Source organism: Apodemus sylvaticus, chromosome 7 (assembly GCF_947179515.1).
Source record: "Apodemus sylvaticus chromosome 7, mApoSyl1.1, whole genome shotgun sequence".
Taxonomy (NCBI): Eukaryota; Metazoa; Chordata; class Mammalia; order Rodentia; family Muridae; genus Apodemus; species Apodemus sylvaticus.
The window spans coordinates 46880165-46904138 of record NC_067478.1 but is presented as its reverse complement, the minus strand read 5'-3'; the positions used below and the strand labels follow the sequence as shown (position 1 = coordinate 46904138).

Below are 23974 nucleotides of genomic sequence, written 5' to 3'. Positions count from 1 at the left end.
TTTCCTCCTTTTTCTCTGTCCTGGTGCTCCCCTACAATGTTGGATCAAGCCTTTCCAGGATCAGGGCCCTTTCCTTGCTTCTTTATGGGAGTCATTTGATATGCTAATTGTGTCTTGAGTGTTTTGAGCTTCTGGGCTAATTAATATCCACTTATCAGTGATTGCATTCCTTATGTATTCTTTTGTGATTGGGTTACCTCACTTAGCATGATATTTTCCAGTTCCAACCATTTGCCTAAAAATTTCATGAATGCATTGTTTTTAATTGCTGAGTAGTATTCCATTGTGTAAATATACCACATTTTCTGTATCCATTCCTCCATTGAGGGACATTTGGATTCTTTTCAGCTTCTGGCTATTATAAATAAGGCTGCTATGAACATAATGGAGCATGTATCTTTATTGCGTTCTGGGGAATCCTCTGGGTATATGCCCAGGAGAGGTATAGAAGGGTCCTCTGGAAGTGTCATGTCCAGTTTTCTGTGGAAGCGCCACACTGATTTCCATAGTGCTTGTACCATCTTGCTATCCCACCAGCAGTGAAGGAGTGTTCCTCTTTCTCCACATCCTTGCCAACACCTGCTGTCTCCTGAGTTTTTAACCTTAGCTATTCTAACTGGTATGAGGTGAAATCTCAGGAAATCTGCTTGTTTGGTTTGCATTTTCCTAATGACTAATGATGTTGAGCATTTCTTAAGGTGCTTCTTGGCGCCCCATTTTAATAGGGTTATTTAGTTCCCTGGGGTCTAACTTCTTGAGTTCTTTGCATATATTGGATATTAGCCCTCTATCGGATGTAGGGTTGGTGAAGATCTTTTCCCAAAGAACTCTTTACTCTTGACTTACCAAACTATTTTTCTGTTTTTCCTTTCCAGGCTATATAGCCTCATTGGAAACATTTGCATGTGAGGATTTTATTCTCTAACTAAAACAAATTTAAATTGGTTCTATGTTTTTTTCTTTTGGTGTGTGTGTGTGTGTGTGTGTGTGTGTGTATGTGTATTAATGTTGTTAAATATACAAGTAGGGTTACTTTGTCAGAGAGGATTGTCCACATGTCTGATCTGGGTGCAGGATGCTTCTGTGAAGTTACAAAGTATCAAGTGTCAGCATCCTTAGCTGTATCTCTGACACAACAGATGGAGGATGAGCCAGCAAGTGGGATGGCTGCTGCCAAAATTAAAATAAGTTGGGCTACAGTTCTAATCAGCATTTCCATCTCACTAGTACAGTCCTGGTGTATTTATTCAGCAGCAGTGAAAGGTTCCCAATATGTCATTGTACTCACATTTTGTAAATGAACTTTTTGACAGCTTAATAAAATGTGATACATGTCTATTGATAATTAGGATAACAGAGAAATGAAATTATAAAAATCAATAATTATAAAATTACATAGAAGTGTTAATTTAGCTTTTGTGTTTCTATTTTTTTTATTCAATTGAAGACTTTGGTGTATATTTCACATGTCCCTGTTCTCATTTATCATTGGTATATCATTGATAATTTTCCCTCAAAATAAAATGTCTCCTACTAATACCTAATTTTTGATGGCTAAGTAATAGTTTTATAATCATGACCTTATTTTATTCTTAATGATTCCTTTCAAGCCCAGTTTTCAGTATAAAAGTAGTGCTGTGAGGAGCATATGAAGTTGTGTGTTTATCACAGTTATAGGGAATCATTGGGGGCTGGGGAGATTTCCAGATAGCAAGCATGCAGCCCCAGGTTCAGATCTCCAAGACCCACCTAGTGAGCAGCTGTGATAGTGTGTGTCTGTAATCCTAGTGCAGGGGAGGAAGAGGTAAGTCAAGTCCTGGGCTTTCTATCAGCTTGTTTAACTAATGGGTAAGATGGCAAGGCTCTTAGGTCAGGGAGAGAGACTCTGTCTCTCAAATAACTGGAGAACTGATAAAGAGCAACACAAGAAATATTAATTTCTGAATTTCACATGCATATGCAGAGATGTCCATCCCTAAAGGGAGACACTCAGGAACAACACACACACACACACACACAGACACACACACACACACAAGAGAGGGAGACAGAGACAGAGACAAAGAGACAGACACATGAGAGGGAGAGAGAGACAGAGACAAAGAGACAAACACACATGAGAGAGAGAGACAGAGGCAGAAAAATATAAAAATAGAAGTTGATACTAGGGTTCTTGTTACAGTGTGCCATTTTTTTCTCAATGGCAGGATATCAGAGAAGTCCATGTGATTTTAGGTGGGAGTATATCTCAGGACTTTCATTAATTTTCAAATAATTTTAAATGCCCACGGGACTAGTATAGTGGACTATGAGGTGTCCAGGAAAGATACATAGACAGGCCTTAGCCAACTAAAACAGAATCAGGGCATCATAATTGGTGAAAATTTATTAGTAGAGGTGTAAAAGAGAAAGAACTTGGACACTGCAGCCATACAATAGTGGAAATACAGTTGGTAAAATATGGTTATAAAGGAAAAATGTGTTAGCAGGATCAATGTTGTAACCAGACTCTGCATTTTTGCATGGTCATCTCTGAGTTTTGGGGAAATGGGTTGTAGGAACCTCTCAACTATAAAGACATATAAATGCACAAGTCCTTTATATAAAATGGTTTTCCTATTCACATATAATCTATGCATATCCTCCTGTGTGCTTCTGTTGGTTGTCATTAAGATATCTCAATATGCGAATACAGTGAATAGTTGTTAAATTACATTAAGAAGTATCAAGAAAATCCAATCTGTATATGTTCAGAGGATGTACAAGTTTTTATTCAAATGGCTTTGATCTGCAGATGGCTGAATGTGTCATATGGAAGTGGACATTGCAGGTATGAACAGCTACTGTATTTTAACTACTCAGTAAACATTTTTATTGTATATTTTATGGTTGGAGCCTCTGTGATAATCCAGGAAAATATGGTGGAAGCCATAGCACTTACCCTTCAGTAGACAGGATGAAAATAAATGAAGTCGACTTTACGTCATGTTCTCCCTTTCGATGTATTTATATTTCAAGACTGTGAAACATTAATGGAAAAGTTTTCACATGGCAGCAATTGAAGTAATCGGAAGCACAGTATCAAACAACTTCAAGAATATAAATATTTGAAAGATTTTTTATTATACTATTTTTTGAGATTGTAAATTAATCACATTATTTTCCCCTTCTCTTTTATCCCTCCAAATCTTTCCATATAGCTCTTCTTTCTGTCTTTTAAATTTGGAGGCTCCCTATTCACTAATTGTTGCTGCACATATATGTGTAGGTGTATATATACATGTATTGCTAATAACAACCTCTGCTTAGCCTGGCAATGTTATTAACATGTTTGTTTTCATGGCTGACCACTTGGATTGGATAACCAGTTCTTATGTCCTTCCCTGGGGAAGACTATTTCTCCCACTCTCAGTATTCCTTATTTTCCTAGTTCTTTGTGTCTGGTTGAGGCCTCAGAGATTGTGTTTCCTAGTAACGTCAGAAGCTACACCCATTCACTCCTATGATTATTTGAACATGAGTTGAACAAGGACATCAATAGACATGTTAGAGTGGACTGGGAAAGCCCATAAAGACTCATATTATTTTTTTAGTTAAAAATTGTGTGTCTGTTCCTTGGAATCAATTTATATTATGAACTTTTTAATTAGCCCTACTCTAAAAAATCTACTTTGTTCAAATAAAACAGACTGTTAAAGTTAAAAGGAAATTTTGTAAAATTTTTTTTTTATTATGTGATAGGGACGAAAGCCAAGATGGATACCCAGACATGGTATTTGAAAACTTCAAAGCTGGCACTGGCCTTGGCGATTATCCACTCAAAACCAGCAGACAGAAGCAGCAGAGAGTATGCAGAGCACCTGGCCACCTTGGTGACCCAGCCAGAGTCCAAATGGAAAGCAAAAGTTGAAGCCTTAGAAGCAGAAGTCCTACAGTTACGTCAAAAACTTTTCCTGAGTAACATTTCCTCGGGATTGCTTAAGAATGGTATGTGAACCACTTTTCAGCAATCTATAAAGCTGTTCTACCATAATTAGCTAGAAATTTATTACAAACTTGAGAGGTTTTTTTGGCAAACATAACCTTCTTGCTCCAATAAACTTTTTTCCCTTTAGTTAATTAGTTAATCATTACAAGTTACTGTTCCTGCCTGGTGAAGATCCCACATTAGACTAGGAGATTAACAGAAGTAAATTATGCCTGAGTGAAGAGGATTCTGTATTACTGCAGTTGTGATTGTGGGAATGAAGTTTGAACCCAGGGCCACAGGGTTGTACAGCAAGCCTACTGATGCCCAGTGACAATAACGTCTGTGGCCAACAAAGACTTCATTTTAAAATCTCATTCTTTAATTTTAACTGTTTGATTTTTCTCTTACATAACAACTATAACTTACAAAGTACCAGCTCTGGGGAGGAATTGAGGCCCCCAAACATGCAACATGAGGCACTACTTTCTGTATTGATCACCCACCAATCTAGTAGGAGAAACAGACCTAAAATTAACCCAGTTGTGATGTATTCCAATAGAGGGCAATAGAGGCATTGATAAAATGCAGAAGAAGCCATTCATCCTACCTAATTGTTCGGAAGATTTTGGAGGTCTGCTCCTCCAGGTCTGTATACTTGTGAATGAAATTGTTTCAGAGGATTTATCAAAAGGCAGAGCTATGAGATAAGAGAGGAGTAGAGAGTGCACCCCAATTCAGAATCCCTTCAACATTGCATTTTGGGTAACCAGTGCTCCAGTAAGCAAGATGGCCATGAAAAGAAGAAAGGAGAATTGACCTTAGAAAGCTCAGAAAGGCCCTGACTAGCAACTGAGGAAAGTTGTCATTATTGTTAAGTTCATTATGAAAATAGGGTCCTCACTAGGGCCCTTGTGAAAGTCACAGGGGGATTTTATTAGAGATTATACTGGGACAGTACAGGCAAAACAGGGTTCCCTAGGGCAAACTGGAACATATGTCACAGGACTTATTTCATTCAGGAACATTTTTTAAAGCAGAAGTATGATTAGGAAACAATTCTGGTAACTGAGGGGGAAAAACATGTAAATCAGATCATGATTTAAATTAGATCACGTTATTTCTTTGCATAAAAACTCTTCCTGGCTTTATTTCATTTTAGATGAGACGTTCCTATAGCATCCCATAGGTGAAGTCAGTTCTTGTCTCTCCCTCCTCACCTTGTCCTCTCTCCCATCGTAAGCTAGTTGTGCCTTGGAAGGCTCCTTTTGGGGGTGTGTCTCTACTGTCTTTTATGGCATAGAATATCTCTTCTTTCAGTTTTTATTCTAAATGTCATCTTCTTTGTGAGCTTTCCTCTGACCATCTGCTTATATTTCATCTTCCATGAGCCATTCTGTGGAAGCTTTGCTTGGGTGCTGCTTTACCTCCTGATCCAGAGTCTGAATTTATTGAGGAGGAGAATTGGATGATGAGGAGGAGGAGGAGGAAGAGGAGGGAGAGGAGGAGGGAGAGGAGGGGGAAGACAGGAGGAGAGGGAGGAGGAAGAGGAGGGGAAGGGGAGGAGGAGGCATTTTTTATTGTCTCAGATTAAATCCTTAGCACAGAAGATTATATATATATATATATATATATATATATATATATATATATATATATATATATATATATATATATATTGGTGACTGGATGTGGAACATAGCAGTCACTAGAGATAGGAATACAATTAGTATTCTGTATTCTGTAAGCGTTCACCAAAGCCCATGATCCTTGGTGTGAGCTGTTGAGAGGTATGGCCAGTTGGGTGACATAGAAAGTAAATTTACTAGTTTGTTAATGGATTATTATCAGAGTGGGTCTGTTATTAATGACCAGTTGGACTCTGTTCTGAACTCTTATTCTGTGATTCTCAACTCTCCCATAGATCTATGGACTATGCAGAGAATCCCTAGAAACAAGAAAATTATTACTAGGTACAGCCACTTAGCTGTGACCTTTGAATGTATCAGCTGCGTTTTTCTAACCTATTATAAGTCTGTGGTTTTTAAGTGCAATAACAGAAAACAGACTAAGACATCTTGTGTGAAGGTTAATGAATTGAACTAGGTTTATAAGAATCAGAACTTTAAAAGACAGATTTTTATGAATGTTTTCCAAAATAGACACTTCTGATGTCCGTTGGGCTAAGTTCAGAGACTGGCTATGGGTGAATTTAAGAATTTTGAGGCTCAGGTGATAGCTTTATCTGGCTCTGGACAGCCAGCACTTGTGGGCACTCACAATAGTGTCTGGGTTTTGTAACTGTATATAGGATGCATCCCCGGGTGGGGTAGTCTCCAGATGGTCTTTCCCTCAGACTCTGTTCAACCTTTTGTCTTTGTATCTCCTGTGGGTATTTTTCCCCCTTTCTACAAAGGACCCAAGGATCCATATTTTGTTCTTCCTCATTCTTGGGCATCATTTGATATGTGAATTGTGTCTTGGATATTCCAAGCTTCTAGGTTAACATCCACTTTTCGGAGAGTGCATATCATGAGTGTTCTTTTATGATTGGGTTACCTCATTCAGGATGATATTCTCCATTTCCATCCATTTGTCTAAAAGTTTCATGAATTCATTGTTTTTAATGGCTGAATAATACTCCATTGTATTTGCTATGAACATAGTAGAGCATGTGTCCTTATTACATGCTGGAGAATCCTCTGGGTATATGCCCAGAAGTGGAGTAGCAGGGTCCTCCAGTAGTATTATACCCAGTTTTCTGATTTCCAGAGTGGTTGTATAAGCTTATAATCACACCAGCAGTGGAGGAATGTTCCTTTTTCTCCACAACCTCTCCAGCACCTGCTGCCTCCTGAGTTTTTTATCTTAGCCATTCTGACCTGTGTGAGGTGAAATCTCAGGGTTGTTTTGATTTGCATTTCCCCCAAGGACAAAACCATCAACCAAAAAGCACACAAAAAGACTTGATGCCATAGTGTAGAGGAATACCAGGACAGGGAAGCGGGAGTGGGTTGATTGGGGAAGGGGAGATGGCTTATGGGATTTTCCAGGGAGGGGGAAACCAGGAAAGGGGACAACATTTGAAATGTAAATAAAGAGCATACCTAATAAAATAAATATGTAAATAAATAAATTAATAAGTAAATAAATAAATAATTTTGAGGCTCCCACCCTACCTTATTAAATGGATTGTAATAATTTCTGTGTGAACATAGAAAACTTACAAGAAAACACATTGAGTAGAGAGTAGGGTTGTCTGATAGAGGCTTATCCCAGCAAATGTGGGTGAAAATGTAGAGGGGAGGCAGATATATGATCAGAAAACTCAGAGCAGATGAGTAGGCAGGAACTGAAAACATATTTTCAGGCTGTATTTCTTAGCATTTCAATAGTAGTTGGAATTGTAATTGTGTAAAACTTACAGGAAGACCTGATCTGTGGGGTCAGGAGAGGAGGTTTGTGCTTACCATTGCAAAGGTGAGCAGAGGCAAGGAAGAACTCATATAATGCATCATGAGGTGGGTAGTATAGAGACACTGCCTGGGAGGGATTATGTGTATGACATATACACTTCGTATGTGGAAAACATGATGACTACCCATCTAAATGTTACTGAATCTAATTGTATAAACTAAAAGTTATAATTTTTTATTTTTATTAGATATATTCTTCATTTACATTTCAAATGTTGTCCCCTTTCCTGGTTTCCCCCTCCCTGAAAATGTCATAAGCCATCTCCCCTTCCCCAATCAACCCTCCCCTGCTTCCCTGTCCTGGTATTCCTCTACACTATGGCATCAAGTGTTTCCAGGACGCAGGGCCTCTCCTCCCTTCTAACAAGACCATCCTCTGCTGCTGATGTGTCTGGAGCCATGGCTAGCTCCATGTGAGCTCTTTCATTGATGGTTTTGTCACTGGGAGCTCTGGGACTACTTGGTGATTCATATTGTCGTTCTTCCTGTGGTGCTGCAAACCCCTTCAGAAAAATTATAATTATGTAATATAAATTATATATAATATAATTATAAATTATAAATATATAAACATATATAAATATAATTATAATTAAATTATAATTGTATCTTATAGTTATATTTTCAATTTATAATTCTTAATATATTTTACTATTTTTTCCTTTTGTTTTTTACACTCCAGATTTTATCCCCCTCCTGGTCTACCTTCTGACTGTTCCACATCCCATAACCCCCTCCCCACATCCCTTGACTCCACTCATCTCCACCCCATCCCACCAGACCTCTAAACTCCCTAGGGCCTCCAGTCTCCTGACCTTTTTTGAGTTCCTGTGTACTCTACTTTGGGTATTGTGACTTGTTTTTTTTAAATCAATGTGTCTGTCTCTGTACCAACACCATGCAGATTTTATCACTATTGCTCTGTAGTAAAGCTTGAGGTCAGGGATGGTGATTACCCATACTCTTTTTTATTGTTAAGAACTTTTTTCACTATTCTGTGTTTTTTGCATTTCCAAATGAATTGGAGAATTGCTCTTTCCATGTCTTTGAATAATTGTGTTGGTTTCAATGGGGATTGCATCAAATCAGTATATTGACTTTGGTGGCATGGCCATTTTTACTATGTTCATTCTGCCAATCCATGAGTATGGGCTATCGCTCAATTTTCTGAGATCCTTTTTGATTTCTTCCTTGAGAGACTTGAAGTTATTGTCATACAGTTCTTTCATTTGTTTGGTTAGAGTTACCCCAAGATATTTTATATTATTTGTGAGTATTTTGAAGGGAGTAATTTCCCTAATTTCTTTCTCAGCCTGTTTATCATTTGTATAAAGGAAGGCTACTGATTTATTTGAGCTAATTTTATATCGGCCACTTTGCTGAAGTTGTTTATCATCTGGAGAAGTTCTCTGGTAGAATTTTTGGGGTCACTTATGTATTCTATCATATCATCTGCAAACAGTGATACCTTTATTTCTTCTTTTCCAGCTTATATCCACTTGATCTCTTTTCATTATGTTATTGTTCTAGCTTGAACTTCGCGTGCTACATTCAATAGACATGGGGAGAGAGGGCAATCTTGTTTTATTCCTGATTTTAGTCGGATTGCTTTAAATATCTCTCCATTTAATTTGATATTGAATGTTGGTTTGCAGTAAATTACTTTATTATGCTTAGGTAAAGGCTTTGAATTCCAGATATCTCCGATACTTTTAACCTAAAGGTGTGTTGTATTTTGTCAAATGCCCTTTCTGCATCTAAGGAGATGATCATATAATTTTTTCTATTATGCTTGTTTATATAGTGATTTACATTAATGGATTTTTGTTTGTTTATATAGTGGGTTACATTAATGAATTTTTATATTTTAACCACCCTTGCATCCCTGGCATTCCATCCTACTTGATTGTGGTGAATGATGGCTTTAATATGTTCTTGGATTTGGTTTGCAAGAATTTTATTGTGTATTTTTGCATCTATATTCATAAGCAAGATTAGTCTGAAGTTCTCTTTCTTTGTTGAGTCATTGTATGGTTTAGATATCACAGTAATTGTGGCTTCATAGAATGAGTAGTGTTCCTCTGTTTCTATTTTATAGACTAGTTTGAAGAATATTGGTATCAGGTCTTCTTTGAAGATCTGGTAGAATTCTGTACTAAATCCATCTGGCCCTGGGCTAATTTTGGTTGGGAGGTTTTTAATGACTTCTTCTATTTCCTTATGGGACATAGGCCTGTTTAGATAGTTTTCCTGCTCTTGATTTAACTTTGCTATGTGGTATCGGTCTAGTAAACCATCCATTTCATCTAGATTTTCTAATTTTATTTTGTAGAATCTGGTGATTATTTTGAATTTCCTCTCTTTTTGTTGTTATGTTTCCCCTTTCATTTCTGATTTTGTTAATTTGGATACTGCCTCTCTGCCATTTATAACTATGATTATATTTTACAATTATAGTTATATAAAATTTAATTATAAAATTGTAATTGTAATTATAAAATTATAATACTGAATAATTTATAACCATATTATGTCTCCATAGAGTCTATTTTGACAATGAGTTGTTTGAATATACACAGTGAACAAATAGTAAACAAAATCAAACATTATTTTTATTCTGTGAAATTATAGGATTAATATAATTTTAAAATGTAAAAAAAATAAATCCTGTAATCTTGAACTGTGCCTATCATAAGATCCCATGATATCAGCAATATTGCTTGTGATCCAAATTCTATTTGGACCAAAATAGTGCACAAGATGTTTGTGATAACTATGTGATAACTTGCTTTATATCTTTCACTTACAAGTACCTTTGAGAGGAATTTTCAAAAATTACATAATGATAGTAAGTTTTCCTTACATTGGAGTTTCAGGTTCAGTGTTCCATTGTGGGTGCTTGGAAGTATTCAGTCTCTCCACTTGTCATTTCAAACATAAAATTAGGAATACCTTAGTGTGTACAAAAATTGAGTAACCCTTAATGGGAGATGATAAGTGAAGTGAAGGGATAGTTAAAATGAAAGGAAAGTAAAATAAGAATTTAGTGGTTGTTTAAACATAGGTAATTTGAAAGGATGTAATGACTTGTTCTGTAAAAGCTATTCCAAAGAATCAGAACTAGAGTAAAGATATATTTAAATTTCTTTCTAGAGTTTTCAGTGTTTCACCATCTTTGAAATTATTTCTTAAGCGCTCAGAGACTCATAACGGATACTGAATTGAATGCTTCTGGAAAAATTGAGAAGCTGTGGAACATAATTTACATCAGGTGTCCACTGAAGCAGTGGAACAATCTAGAATTAAATGAAGCAGAGCTGAAGTGGTTTACACAGCGTCTTAGAATCCCAGATGTTTTTGTATTGATTGATTTTCAGTACTTTCTTAATGATTATATTCCTTAGGGAACTGTGCTATAGAAGGGATACATAGAAACTGATTCTAGAATTATACCATTTGTTTATTTTACTGAAATATTCAGTGGTAGTAAAAAAAACAATTGAAGAAAGAAAAATCAGAAGACAGCAAGAGAGGGAAGGGGATGGAAGGAGAGCATCCTGAAGACCAGGCATCCGTCTGCTCAGGCATCTTTAGTGACTTGTATCAGGCACAATTCTTACTCAGTAGGCAACATCTTTCTTTGGAAAATTCTTCATTTTATTTGGAAAATGTGTTGATATCCAGTGTGTTGATCCTTAAAAGACTTAGGGAGGTTTTGAGCGTTCTAACTAAGTTTTATGGGGCCCAGTTTGGGCCAATGAAAGGAAAGAAGCAAGTGGGAGGATTTAGCTAATTGGATGAAGAGATAGAGGCCCTTGAAAATAGGGATTAGAAAATTATTTCTCCAACCTCCTACTTCTTGTGTGCACCCTGCCAAACCAAGAGATGATTTGGGACTGTGGTAGCCATTAAATAGCATGCTAAAGATGGAAAACTATGAGAGTGACATGAGCCAGTATCCAGGTGACATTGCTCTGGGTGCTGAAGCAGATCCTGTTAATGGATGTCTAAATGGTAGAGAATGGTAAATATATTGCTAACAGGTCTTTTATTGCTCATTTCTGAGGATGGGTTGAGGTCAGGAGTGAGTGGAATGATTAATGAACACGGTGTCTCTTACTCCAAGAATCTACTTCATTGTGTAGCAGAGAAAAATGATGTTCTTCCATCTGGAAGAACTTTGTTGAAGATGGCCTCATGATGTTTGCAAGAATTTAATCTATGCCTGAATAAATGGATAATAGAAATTTAAAAGCATACTAGGAAGGGGTTAATGGCTACCCTTAACCTATAAGAGTAAGTGTCAGAGAAGTGATGCCAGTGGCAATTTTTCCATATTAAAAAAACAATCAAGGGGCTTTATTGAATACTGTGAAGATTAGAATCTGAGAGACAGTTGGGGAGGGGCATTTTGACCAGGAATTTGTACCTTCACAGTTGCTTGGCACTCAAATGAGGAAAGCAGATGGGTAGAGCATGGAGTATATGCTGTTTATACTACAGTTTTTATGCTGTTATAAATGACAGCTACATAAATCTAGCAAGCAGTTTGCTAGAGGAAAACAGAAGCAAAAGAAGACCCAATTACATATCTATTTTGTTATATCTATTAGTTTACATATCTATCTGTTCATTGAGCACAGGGTGCAGGTGATGTTCAACGTGCAAGGTATTTTTGCCTCTGTCCAGGATTGCTTTGTGAACCGTCTGGCTGACAGTTTTTGTACTTGTCTCCCTGGCCTCCTTTACTGATCTTCATCCTGAGGATGAAACCCTAAGTGCTTCGTGGCTTCCACAGTTCCTGCTTTTCACCCTGTGTAATGTGGATTCGACGCCATGGTTTTAGCTGCGCTGGTGCGGGCTAAGCAGAAAACAGGCGCTGTAGGTCACCCCAGTCTGGTGTATATTCAGTCAGACTGGAGGCAGAGCTTGCTTTAGAAAGCTCAATGTCGTTCTCCTCATTGTAGTTCACTCAGCCTTAGTCCAGCTCTATGTTCTTATCCTGTGCCAGACCACATACACAGGATCTGTCTTGCAGATAACAGCTGTGACATTCATATTTTGTATTGAGATATGAACTAGTTTATAGATACTGAAATTATATGGATGATGAAGACATAAGCATTGCTTCTCTGTCATTATGTAACACTCATTAGATAAATGATTAAATATTATCATAATTGAAATTTGACTAAAATTATTAATTTAAAACAGTCAGATAATATATGTGCATTAAAAATATGCACTCGATAGAGATTTTGTTGGTTAATTGAATTTAAATAAATGAAATAAAATTTGCAGTTATATATTAATTATATATTATACATTACACAAAATTGAATTCATCTCATAATTAGAAATCCATGAATATATACAATGAAAATTAAAGTTTAACTGATTAGAATATCAAATAGTTTTAGTGGTGGTAATTCCAAAATTAAGAAATATAGGTACCTTAATTATCCTAACACATCCTGAAGAAATGCAGATCCTATAATGTTGCCTCTATAGTAACGATGACCCAAAAGGAACGCAGAAGGACCACAGACATGAGGATGCAGGGACCAGGTCAGATCTTTAGAGGCTGAGCTCATACATGAAGACAACATTTCTGACAGCATCCCATCTTCCTGGTGCAGGTCTCTGGGTCTGACTGCTTATTTAATCATCCTCTTTACAGAAGCTGGCTTCTAGGACATTCCATTCGGTCCTCAGATAACCTGTTGGGCTAGGTGGACTCTGATTTCTATTAATGTACACTCTCTGCATTTCTGGCATTTCCTAATGGAAATAGTTTTAACTTAACTGTCCAAATTAAACTATACAACTTTATCTTGCTTGATCGGTCCTATTTATAGTGCCTTGATTCTTGCAGCATCCACTTTTCGTACCCTAGTTTGTACGCAATCATCTCGGGTTTTCTAATTGCTTTGGGAAGAAGTCTGAGATCCTTACGCGGGACTTCAGTGTCTTCAGTGGCTGGGGCGTGCTTGCTTCTCTATCTCAGCCTCATCACTTCGGTTTCCATCACATTCTGAACTGTGGATACGGAAACTTTCACTTATGTTACTGCCTTCTATTGCTTTGCTCAAAGCTTGTACACACACTCTTTATTTCTGGTGGCATATTCTCCCTCTTCTTTTTGTCTGCCTTAATACTATTCAGTTTTCCTGATAGAATTTTAATATTCTACTTCCTCTGACTACTTCTGTAGACCAGATTAGGTTTTCATGTGGTGGGTCTCAGAGTCTGTATTTTCACAGCAAATATAAGATATATTATATTTGTGTGTATGCAGTCTGCCCCGTGGAATCTGAATCATGCTTTAAGGAATTGTGTCGATAAACATCATCAGTATAATCAGATGTTTAGCAAAGCACCTATCATATTGAAGGTGATTCACAGGATACATGCAGATATGCTGATATTTATAAAAGTCTATTGTGGGTCATTGTGTATTTCTGGAAATCTTCCTAGCCCTTGTAACAATAAATGTAGTGCACGGAGAGCAGCTCTAGCATCTACCTGAGGAACCTGTTAGGTAGGACAGATCTCTGGAGTCCTACCTCTCAGGAGGTGTGTCTTAGGAGAAATAACAAACAGTGGCAGTGGCTGCTTTCCTCCTTTGAAACAGAAGCTAAAAAGGTTTAGAATAAGTTCAGATTCTCAGATGGTCACCTATTTTTTTATTATTTCAACAATTGTTATTATATTATTATAACATTTTAATACTTTATTATATTAAATCTTTGTTACATTATTTATTTATTATAGTATATTATTTTGAGTTCAACTTATTATTATACTATTACTAATTTGGTTCTAGAAAGTGAACTCACGCATATTAAGTATATGCACTATTTTTTGCCTACATCCCTAAGCTTACAGAAAATTTCAGTATTCTTCACATATTAAGGGTTATGTTCAGCATTGGGTATATTGTCTAACTGATTTTTAAATGTCTCAATGTTATTATGTTCTTGAAATTAAGGCTTTATTAGAAATTAAAATGAGTGATGATTCTTAATTTAACTTTGGATCCTAGATTCCAAGATTTATATTTAAAAATATTGGATATTCAATGAACAGAATTCATGCAGATAACTTTGGAAAATGTACAGTGCCATTCTCATTATCAAAGCAAAAATAAAATTAAATAAGTGACTCAAATGGGGTAGTCCTGTGAGTGCATTTCTGACCATTGGCAGGCAGTGTGGGTTCTGCTGGCATGACGGGTAAAGGCTTAGACTTTTTTTTTTTTTTTGGTATAATGGGTTTGTCTATAAAGAACAGGGAGTAAAAAAGGTAGTTGGGAAGTGTGGAGGTGACCAACAGTGACCATTCTGGTACTTCAAGTGGAAGGAATTAGAAGACAGGGAAATGGAAGACAATGAAGAAAAGGATGAAAACGAATTCTAGCTAGCCTTCTGCTTGGATTCAGAGTAAAAAATAAGAGTCAGGAGAAGATGACCTGATCCCTGAGGAAGGGCCCACATCTCTGAGACACTCATGGATGCTTCGGCTGGGCATCAGTTTGGCATCAACCTTTAAGGTTAGCATTCTTTTCCTGCCCTCCACAGAGTCCCCGTTTACACATCTGCCTGTTCTAGTGGTTTATTTTTTTCAACTGCCCTGAATTTGTAGTTTTTTGTAAGTGTTTGTCTGCTACTTTTTGGATGTCATCTAAATCTTTCTTTGTTTCATACATACCTGTTTCATTGTTTTCTCATTGTTAAATGAGGAAATCATGGTAAGGAACTTATATAGAATTAAATAAGCAATACCAAATGCTGTGTGCTCCTCTGGAATCCTCAACAAGTTTTTGTTTGTTTGTTTGTTTTTAACATTAAGGTGTTTTCTTAAATTAGCATCAGTTAGAAAAGTAAACTTCTCAGATCCTAACTGGAAACTGAAGAAAAATCTCGGGACACCCAGCAACTGTAACAACCCTCTTGTAGGTGGCCATCCTGAATACTGAAGTTTCAATGCTACTGCTTTAAAGAAATAAAATTGAAATATGGTTCATGGAGCGTAATAGACAATATACCAGGAATGAACCAATAGAAACCTAATTATTGCCTTGTAAAATCCCTGCATGCAATAAATGAGGAGGGCAGCAAGACTTGGAGCGTGTTGTAATAAATACCAAGTGAAAAGACTGAGCCTGCCGTTCCAGAGGTCAGCATCCCTGTAGAGTCAAAGGAGAGCAGCAGAGCTAAGGGAAAGCTGGTGAGCACCCACAAACTCCGCCTGAGGTCTGCTAAGACGCGCCATCACTTATGGTATGTGGTGTGCAGTTGCTTAAGGCAGACGTTCCTTTCCCCTCAATGGAGTATCTTTTTTATATCATCTTTTGGGTAATCTTCAAAACATTTTATAGGGAAAAACTAATCAGGAAGAAATTCTGTATAACGCAGAATTCTCATACTGCAAATCTATATGAACTTTAAATTGGATGGAACTATCATCATCATTTGAAAAATATACAAAGTAATCAAGATAAAAGTAAATATGTTGCTGTGGGTGAAGGTCAGCAAATTCTTAACAATAAGACAAAGCAATTTCACCATGTAAATAAAGTTTCACATCATAAATGCATAACTATTAAACATGCATTCCCGTTATGTTCCAGGCCATATCGAAACATAAAGTAATCGACCCCAAAATACCTCGGGTGAATTTTTAAGATGCTCATTTCAGTGGGAGTGGCACACAGTCAGCAGAGAATGCTGCAGAAGGATAGGCTGCCTTAGGATACTGGTGTGCTAACGGAGACAGGAAGGTGGTGTGAGCTGCTCTTAGCCAGCGAACAAACAGACGCATTGTTCCAGAGCATCAGCGGTGTTGTAGAAAGTATATATCGTTTTCTTCTTCTCCGGAGCCAGTTTTTCTCAGCGACAACAGAAATACTGCTTACATGTCCGTAATACGTTCAGAGTATCTCTGCCAGTGTTTGTGCTTTAAAATGCATGGGAAAAGACTGTTCAGTGAAACCCACATTTTATACGTTCAGAGTTCTGTTGCTAAAAATACCTCTTTATAGTTAAGTTAAATTTATATGAACAACGAAGTTGCTTTTGTTCTTTCATGTGGTTTCAGTGAAATCTTAAGCGTAGGTTTGCTCTCAAAAGATATTTCAGGATCTAGCTAAAATATGATCTCCAATTAAGCTAAATTTCAGGATCTAGCTAAAATATGATCTCCAATTAAGTTAATAAGTAGCAAATAATAGAAATTACTTTCATGAGATTTGGTGAACTTTTCAATATAAATTAAATTGTAATACACAGGAGCTTGGATTTTATGTTAACAGATGAATTTTGGTGAAAAGTGACTGGTGAAAATGTAAATGCTTCTGCTCCTTCTACATATTTTATAATATTTAAAGTTTTTAATTTTAATTAAAACTGAATATACAGACTTTAGGCATTTTGCTTCTGCCCATTGTTATTCTAATAACAAATACTGTTTGCCATGGAAATTAGTATAATTTTTCATTTCTTTCCATAAAGTAGTATTTTTTTAACCAAATGTCCCCATTCTTTGACCTACTTCAGACACATTTGATTATAGTTTGCATATTTGAATACACAATTTTGTTAGTAATTGACTGTGCTTTCAGTGACTAGTAGCTATTTCTGTGTACTGATGAAGTGTTTAACCTTATCTCATTCGTTCTTATTCAGTAAACCGTGACATATCCTGTCATATCTGTAATTTCTGAGCAGTTGTCAGTCCATGATTGTGTACCTGTGTGGATTTGTGAAAGAACTAGAGAAACCGAGGCAGCTGGAGCAAGAGACATGCATTGCAGTAAATATTATTTGGGGGTTTCTACACCACATTAGATCATTTAGTTCCCCCCTCCCAAAAAAAGACAAACTCCCTCTCTATATATAACAAGCCTTAAAGCACCAGAGCGGGGCAGCTATCAGTCCTGAATGCTGTTTTGTCTCCTTTCCTTTCACTGAGATGTCACTTGCCATGTTCTGACTGGGCCACTCCTGCTAGCTGGCCCTCATCCACCTACCCCATGACATCTTCTTCCTTCTTCTTCTCCCTCTCTAGTGGTCTCTGCCTCAGACTCTTAAGTCCAGGACCAGAAGCCCTGCTTACTTCCTGCCTCTCTTCTACCCAGGAAAAAGCTCTAGGCATCTTTAGTCACCAATAGTTTTAAATTAAGAATCAAGGTTTGCACAAACAAACCTGGCATGTGGGAGAATTCACTTGTCTTAAGGTAACTAGATCTTGGGATGCAGAATTTAGTATTTACAATCCATAGCAACTGACTAAATCTCAAAAGAGGTGCCTGGACAATCTGGGAGGAGGGGAAGTAAAGGGGGGAAGGGGGGAGAGGGAGAGAAGAGAAACAGAGAAAGAGGCTAGAAAGACAGAGGCAGGGGAGACAGAGACAGACACAGAGAGAGACAGAGACAGAGACAGAGACAGAGAGTGAGACAGAGAGTAACGTTTAAGAAGGGATCCCTGACCGTGTTCCTTCAGCTGGGATTGTGAATACAGCAATGGCAATCTGAGGTGTGCTTTTATATTTGATGGCAAATGCTAAAGAAGGGCAGACCTTCCACTCCTGCTAGTCTATGTTGGTAACCAGGAGCTCTCACAATTATCTCCGCACACTCCAAAAATGAAATACCACAGAGAGATTTGTTGTTTTTTACCTTTAAAGTTTATGGGATATGTCTGAAGATCTTGTTGCTTTAGTGTTGGTATATATATATATATATATATATATCGTGTGGAAATCATGATCCTTGAGATAATGCTAATATCACCACCTAATGCCCGGGAGGCCCCCTAGGTTAATAAAATCATAATCTAGATGGGAGGGATTGGACTAGGGAATTCATGTTTTTTGTTTTTCAAGATATTTGGGTTATTTTCAAATATAGCCAAAATTGAAGGCACTGTTACGGAGAACTTGTGTTTTCATTATTAAGCATCACTCTTCTTACTGCTGGCTTATAGTATGAATCCCATCTCATTTAAGTTCTTCTATGTCAATGAAATACACACACATACACACACACACACACACACACACACACACACACACACACACACTCCAGCTCTGTTCTTCTGTTATGTGCTACTCTAAGCTCAGTGTCTTATATTCCACATACAAGTGCAGTCATGAATTGTCTGTTACAAGTACTGGAGGGAGGGAGAAAATAGGTGTTGATCTAATAATTATAAATTTCACATAGACAGGACAAGTAATGTTTGGAGACATCTTCTACAGGATAATGATCAGAATTAGTAATAGTGATTATTAAAAGGATAGAGATTATTAAAAGAATGGATTTTAAATATTCTCACCACAAAAAAAATGTTAGCAATTCTTATTTGTTAAGTATAATTTCAACAAACCAGAGAGAATAACACCCCTGACCTTCCCTTTGAAGGGAAGAAAATGCAGGTGTGATTTTTACAGGTAAGAAAGGACAGTGGACAGTGTCTTTGCATATTAGGTAGGCTGATAGCACAGCTGTGTTTAGAACTGGACGGAGGCTCATTTGTACGAATGGTTAGCAGTTGATATTCCAGCTTTGTTTTACTTTTTTGACAGTACATAGTACTACAAACTAAGAGTGGGGCCTCATGTGCCCCTCTACGCACCATCCTGGAATGTTGACTTGCTTAGTCTCCTGCAGGCAACAACCATAGCTGTTACGGTTCACATGTACAAATGCAGTGTCCAGATGGATCAAAGACTCTATGTATCTCAAGCTGGCAGTAGACTTAAGAATGTGTCGGACTCTCATCTGTGGTACTGGTATTGAAGACATAAAACATGCACGGTCACAGAAATTAGCTGAGGCTTGGAATTATGAGAGCTCAGGAGATGCTACTCTTGGAGGTACATCATCAGCTGTAGCAGAGATCCTGTGATTAAAGGAGAGAAACAGAAACTTGTCATTATAAGAGTCCAGAAGAGGCTACTCATGTAGTATAACCTCAGTCGCAGTGAAGACCCCAGTATAAGGACCACCAGAGGACCTCCCGCAGTGAAGATCACGAAGGACAGTCACAGTGTAGAGTAGAACTGGCTTGACCTTAGCAGACAAGAAACATGAGCTGGGAGGGTCAGCATTGCAGAGTTGGGGGAGGGGAGTGCCCGAGCCCTTTGGAGCCCAAAAGATCATGAGCAAGATCATGATGTTGATGTTTAATTATTCGGAATGTTGATTTTGCTTTTGCTTTGATATGTAACTGTGCTCTACTGTTCTTCACTCTTACTACGGAAGTGCTTGATTTGTTTTGGAATTTGCAGGAACCCACTATTGAGAGATTTTGGATTTTTATGGAGACATTGTACTACTAATATGTTGCAATTTTTAAAAATTGGGGTACTTGAAAAGCTTTACTCTATGTTACCTTGTGATATAACACCAGATCCTGGAGACAAACAAAGGAAAATTTACAGTTCAAGGTGTTGTTTATATGTCAAATTTAACAAGGAATAATTGTGCACATTAGTTTTTTTGTCAACTCAATACAGTTTTAGACAAACCTAAGAAGAAGGAATCTCTAAGGAACTGCTTCCATCAAATTCAGTTGTGGCCAGATTTGTGTCATATTGTCACGATTGAAAATTTATGTAGGAGAGCCAAGCCTCCTTGGTGTGGGGCTATGCCTAGATAGGTGGATCCCAGGTGCACAAGGAAAGATAGTTAAACACCACAGAGGAAGAAAGAAAATAAACAACATCCCTCTTTGGTCTCTTCTTCAGTTCCTACCACCAGATTCCTGCCTATGGACTGTTTGTAACCTATAAGCCAAACCAATACTTTTCTCCTGCAAGGTTCTTTTGGTCTTGCTTTTGTGCTTTTATACAGTCACAGAAAACAAACTAGGATATATGTTGAGGCCAATGAATCAATGAAAATATTCCATATTAGTGCACTTTAAAATTTACTGAATGGCCTACTGGTCATATGAAGAGAAGAAGAGGTCTGCTTAAAGGGGAATTAGAACCAAAACAATTCAACATGGAGATTCCGTGTGTAACTCAGACTGGCCTAGATCACGCTGTATAAAACGACTACCCTTGAACTCAAAAACACCCTGGCTCAGCTTCTCCAGTGCTGGGATTACAAGTACATCATGTTCAACTTGAAATAGAGTTATTTTTCATTCAACAGTGATGGCTGTATATGTGACTTAACTATTAGTACTGAAGTCATTTCAGACTTTAAAAGAGAAAGGGAGGCAATTTAATGAGCCATTTTGTACATTTCTTTCTTTTTTTGGTATCTGGAAGCTACATTGTCAGATTTCTCTAGCAGTGGATGCAGTGGATGATGTATTATGTAAAAGAGAACGAAACTCAATGCACATGGCAATTCTAATCTCTCAGGAGACAGTAGGGGTCTACTGTCAGGAGTTCATGGCTGATTCCTCTCACCTGAGTTAAGAGAATTCACATGGACTCCCAATACTTTGGAGTGATATAGATAAATATACCTGGATCCTGAGAGACACTTAGAGGTCTATATTATGGATTTTATCATGATTGTCAATACTTGGAGGAAACACAATAATGAAGATTATACCACAAAAGTGAAGATTAAAGAATATTTTATAATTATTTTCCATTTCTTAGGACTGCCAGATTATTTCATTGGTCATATCACGTGTTTTAAAGATGTATGCTTAGCAGTTACCTGGAGACAGTCTGAACTATCATTAACTCTAAGTAGGAGCTAAAAGGGCCTTCCAAAGAAGGGGCATAAGGAAATAAAACTGCCTACTATAACCTTATTAAAGGAAATAATATTGGAATAGAGTGTTAGTCAAGAGTGCCTGAATTTTGTGGGATTTCCCCTTTCTTTAGGAAATAATCACCTTAGTACCTATGATTGCCAGTGATGCTTTAGGAAAAGCATATTATTTTATAATAGCACACTGAAATTTTGGATGGTATTTTAACAAGTCCTACATTTCATAGACCTCTTTCAATGTATGTAATATAAAACAATTTGTGAAAGTAGACCAACTTCCAGAGCCTATATATGTGTGTGTGTGTATTATATGTTTGTATATATATATGTACAACATATATAATATATATACACATACATATACACACCATAGGTGGTTAAAAAATGCTCTAGTCAGAATGCGTTTGTATCCAGGCTCACACTTGGCTTATTTTCTGATTAGGATTCCCATCTGTTTCACTGAAGCAAATACACATTAATTAAGTGTGAGTGGCTTGCAAGCAGCAATAAGCATCTACAGAGTCACAACTGCAGATCAACTCTCCATGTTGTCTTCCTAAACTATGGAAATGATTTAAAGAGTGAAATTAAAAGATAGAGGAGTTAGGGTTTGAATTAACATTACAATTGTTGCATGCTATTTTAATTATGATAGAAGTTGACAATCTATTCTGGGTGTTTATGGATTGAAAGTTTATGGAAAAACTCAGTTATAATATTTCCTAGTACGGTTGAATTCAGAAATGAATGCTGAGAATCTCCTGAAATAGAGAAAATAAGCAACAGACACTTGAACATGCCATGCTCTCTGAGTATGGTGCTTGATTTTCAAGACTAGAAAAGGAGAAAAAGTCTGTTTATGCATTAGGCACCTATGTCTGGTTAGAGAGGCAAGAGATATTAAAATGGTTACATTAAGTATTTCTTATTCTGTTTCTAACTTATTTCTGCAGTTCTGTAGTGACAAAATAAAAATAATAGAATTTCTATTCACATTACAGACAATAACATATTGAAATAATAAGCAGAGGAGATTATAGTCTGTTTAAAAAAATGTAGAAGACAATAATGCAGGTTCTGGTGGTGAATTTCCTAGAGTGGAAAAGAACAGAAACGTTAGACTGGACGGGCAGTGAGCCACTGTTCAGAAGGAGGTTGTTGAGCCAGCTTCTTAAAGAGCAGTCCACTCAGTGACCTTGAGAAAGGAATGCTGAGTAAGTAGACACCAGCCAGACTGATTGCGGAACTCTAAGAAAAAGGGCTATTGGTGTTGTGTCGAAAGCCAGGGAAGAGGCCGATTGACAACACATGTGGGACTTTTCTCAGTGGGTACAATTTTTGTGATAATTGAGAGCTCCTTTGCTTAAATTAACTAGGAGTTTTAACCTTCTGTGTGATTCTGTGTCCATTGAAGTTTTGGTGGGAGGGGAATTAGAACCACTGGGCAGGAAGGAGTCTGTGATGTCACCAAGGAAGCAATAAGAACCTGGGCTAAAGTGGAATGGATAACTAGAGTAGTACAGTTTCTACCTAGGTAATCCATGGAAAGAGATTGTAGCCCCCGTTGAGCTTAGAAATATTCAACAACATGATAAACACAATGACAGAAAGGAAGAAGGCACTCTGGAAGGTGTAAAGGTGTTAATTGGAATGGTACAGAACGGGTCAAGCCACTGTTCTCTTAAAAATTAGCATAATGAATATAAATTAATATACAACAAGGATTTTCCCACTGGAGTCATCTGAGAGCTTTAAAAACAGTTGACTTTGGGGCTTGTGCTTAGAGACTCTAGTGTATTTGGCATGGAATATGAGCTGAGTGTACAGGGTTCTAAATGAACTAAAACAATTGTCATGTTCAGGTTAAGACTGAATGTTAGAGAAGTAGAACGTTTCAGAATAAATTCTTGTGTCATAGAGATTGAGAGTCTAGTAAGGAACAGTGAAACATGCTAAATGAATGAATTTTGGAGCAGAGAATAGCAGTGCATTTTTGAGATGTATAGATTTACTTTAATTCTGTGTCTGAGAAATGAAAAAAAAGGATATATGAATGATATAAATAAGAGAAACTCCAGAACTGTTTATTTGAGACACAAGTTTGATATCTTCCACATGGAAACTCTGAGCTCCTGTCTCAAGGTTACTCAATTGAAATATGTCCTCTTTATGATGTAAGTTAGGGAGGTTTTGCAATGATTGAAAGATTTTACTGTGCTAGATTTTTTTTAATAAAGAGTTTGCAGTAGTCACTTCTAGACAGTTTGGTGTATTGAAGTGTTTTAATCAGGAGAATGATTAAATGATATAAAGATAATTATAAGAATCTAGTGGAAAACAGTTTAAGTTAGCATTGGCCAATAGATTAGAAAAGAGTGTTATAAAAGCTAACGAGAAACTAGACTATGTCCTTTTTAAGAAAAATCATGACACCAGGACAATATATGCTCTTTTCAGTTTGTAGGAAAGAGCCTTGGGAAGGTTTTCTAGAATGAAAAGAAGATTAACATAGTATTTACTTGACATATTTTATACATGTCACAAGCAGTGTGTGATCTGTAGTATATTCCTTTATATCATCTGGGTGACAAGTTATTCAGATAGAGCAATTAGACAGGAGGCTGAAACTTTCCTGTGTATCTCTGCTCCTTACATGAACATGGAAATAAAAGAGGCAATGGTCTAAAAAGGGTTTTGTTTGTTTAGTATTACTTAGCTCCTACTCAGAATCACATACTCAGAGACATAGCAATAGGCCAGGAGGTCTGGGTCTTTTAGGGAATACATAT

General features: G+C 37.1%; 1 protein-coding gene across 1 annotated transcript in view; it reads left to right on the top strand.

Annotated features, from left to right (window-relative positions):
* Positions 1–3755: 3755 nt before the first annotated feature.
* The window catches only part of Mei4 (meiotic double-stranded break formation protein 4), a 135747-nt gene continuing 115528 nt past the window's right edge, over positions 3756–23974 (top strand). Inside the window, exon 1 of the mRNA XM_052189310.1 lies at positions 3756–3987. Within this exon, the coding sequence (XP_052045270.1) occupies positions 3756–3987 (232 nt within the window). The remainder of the gene's footprint in view (positions 3988–23974) is intronic.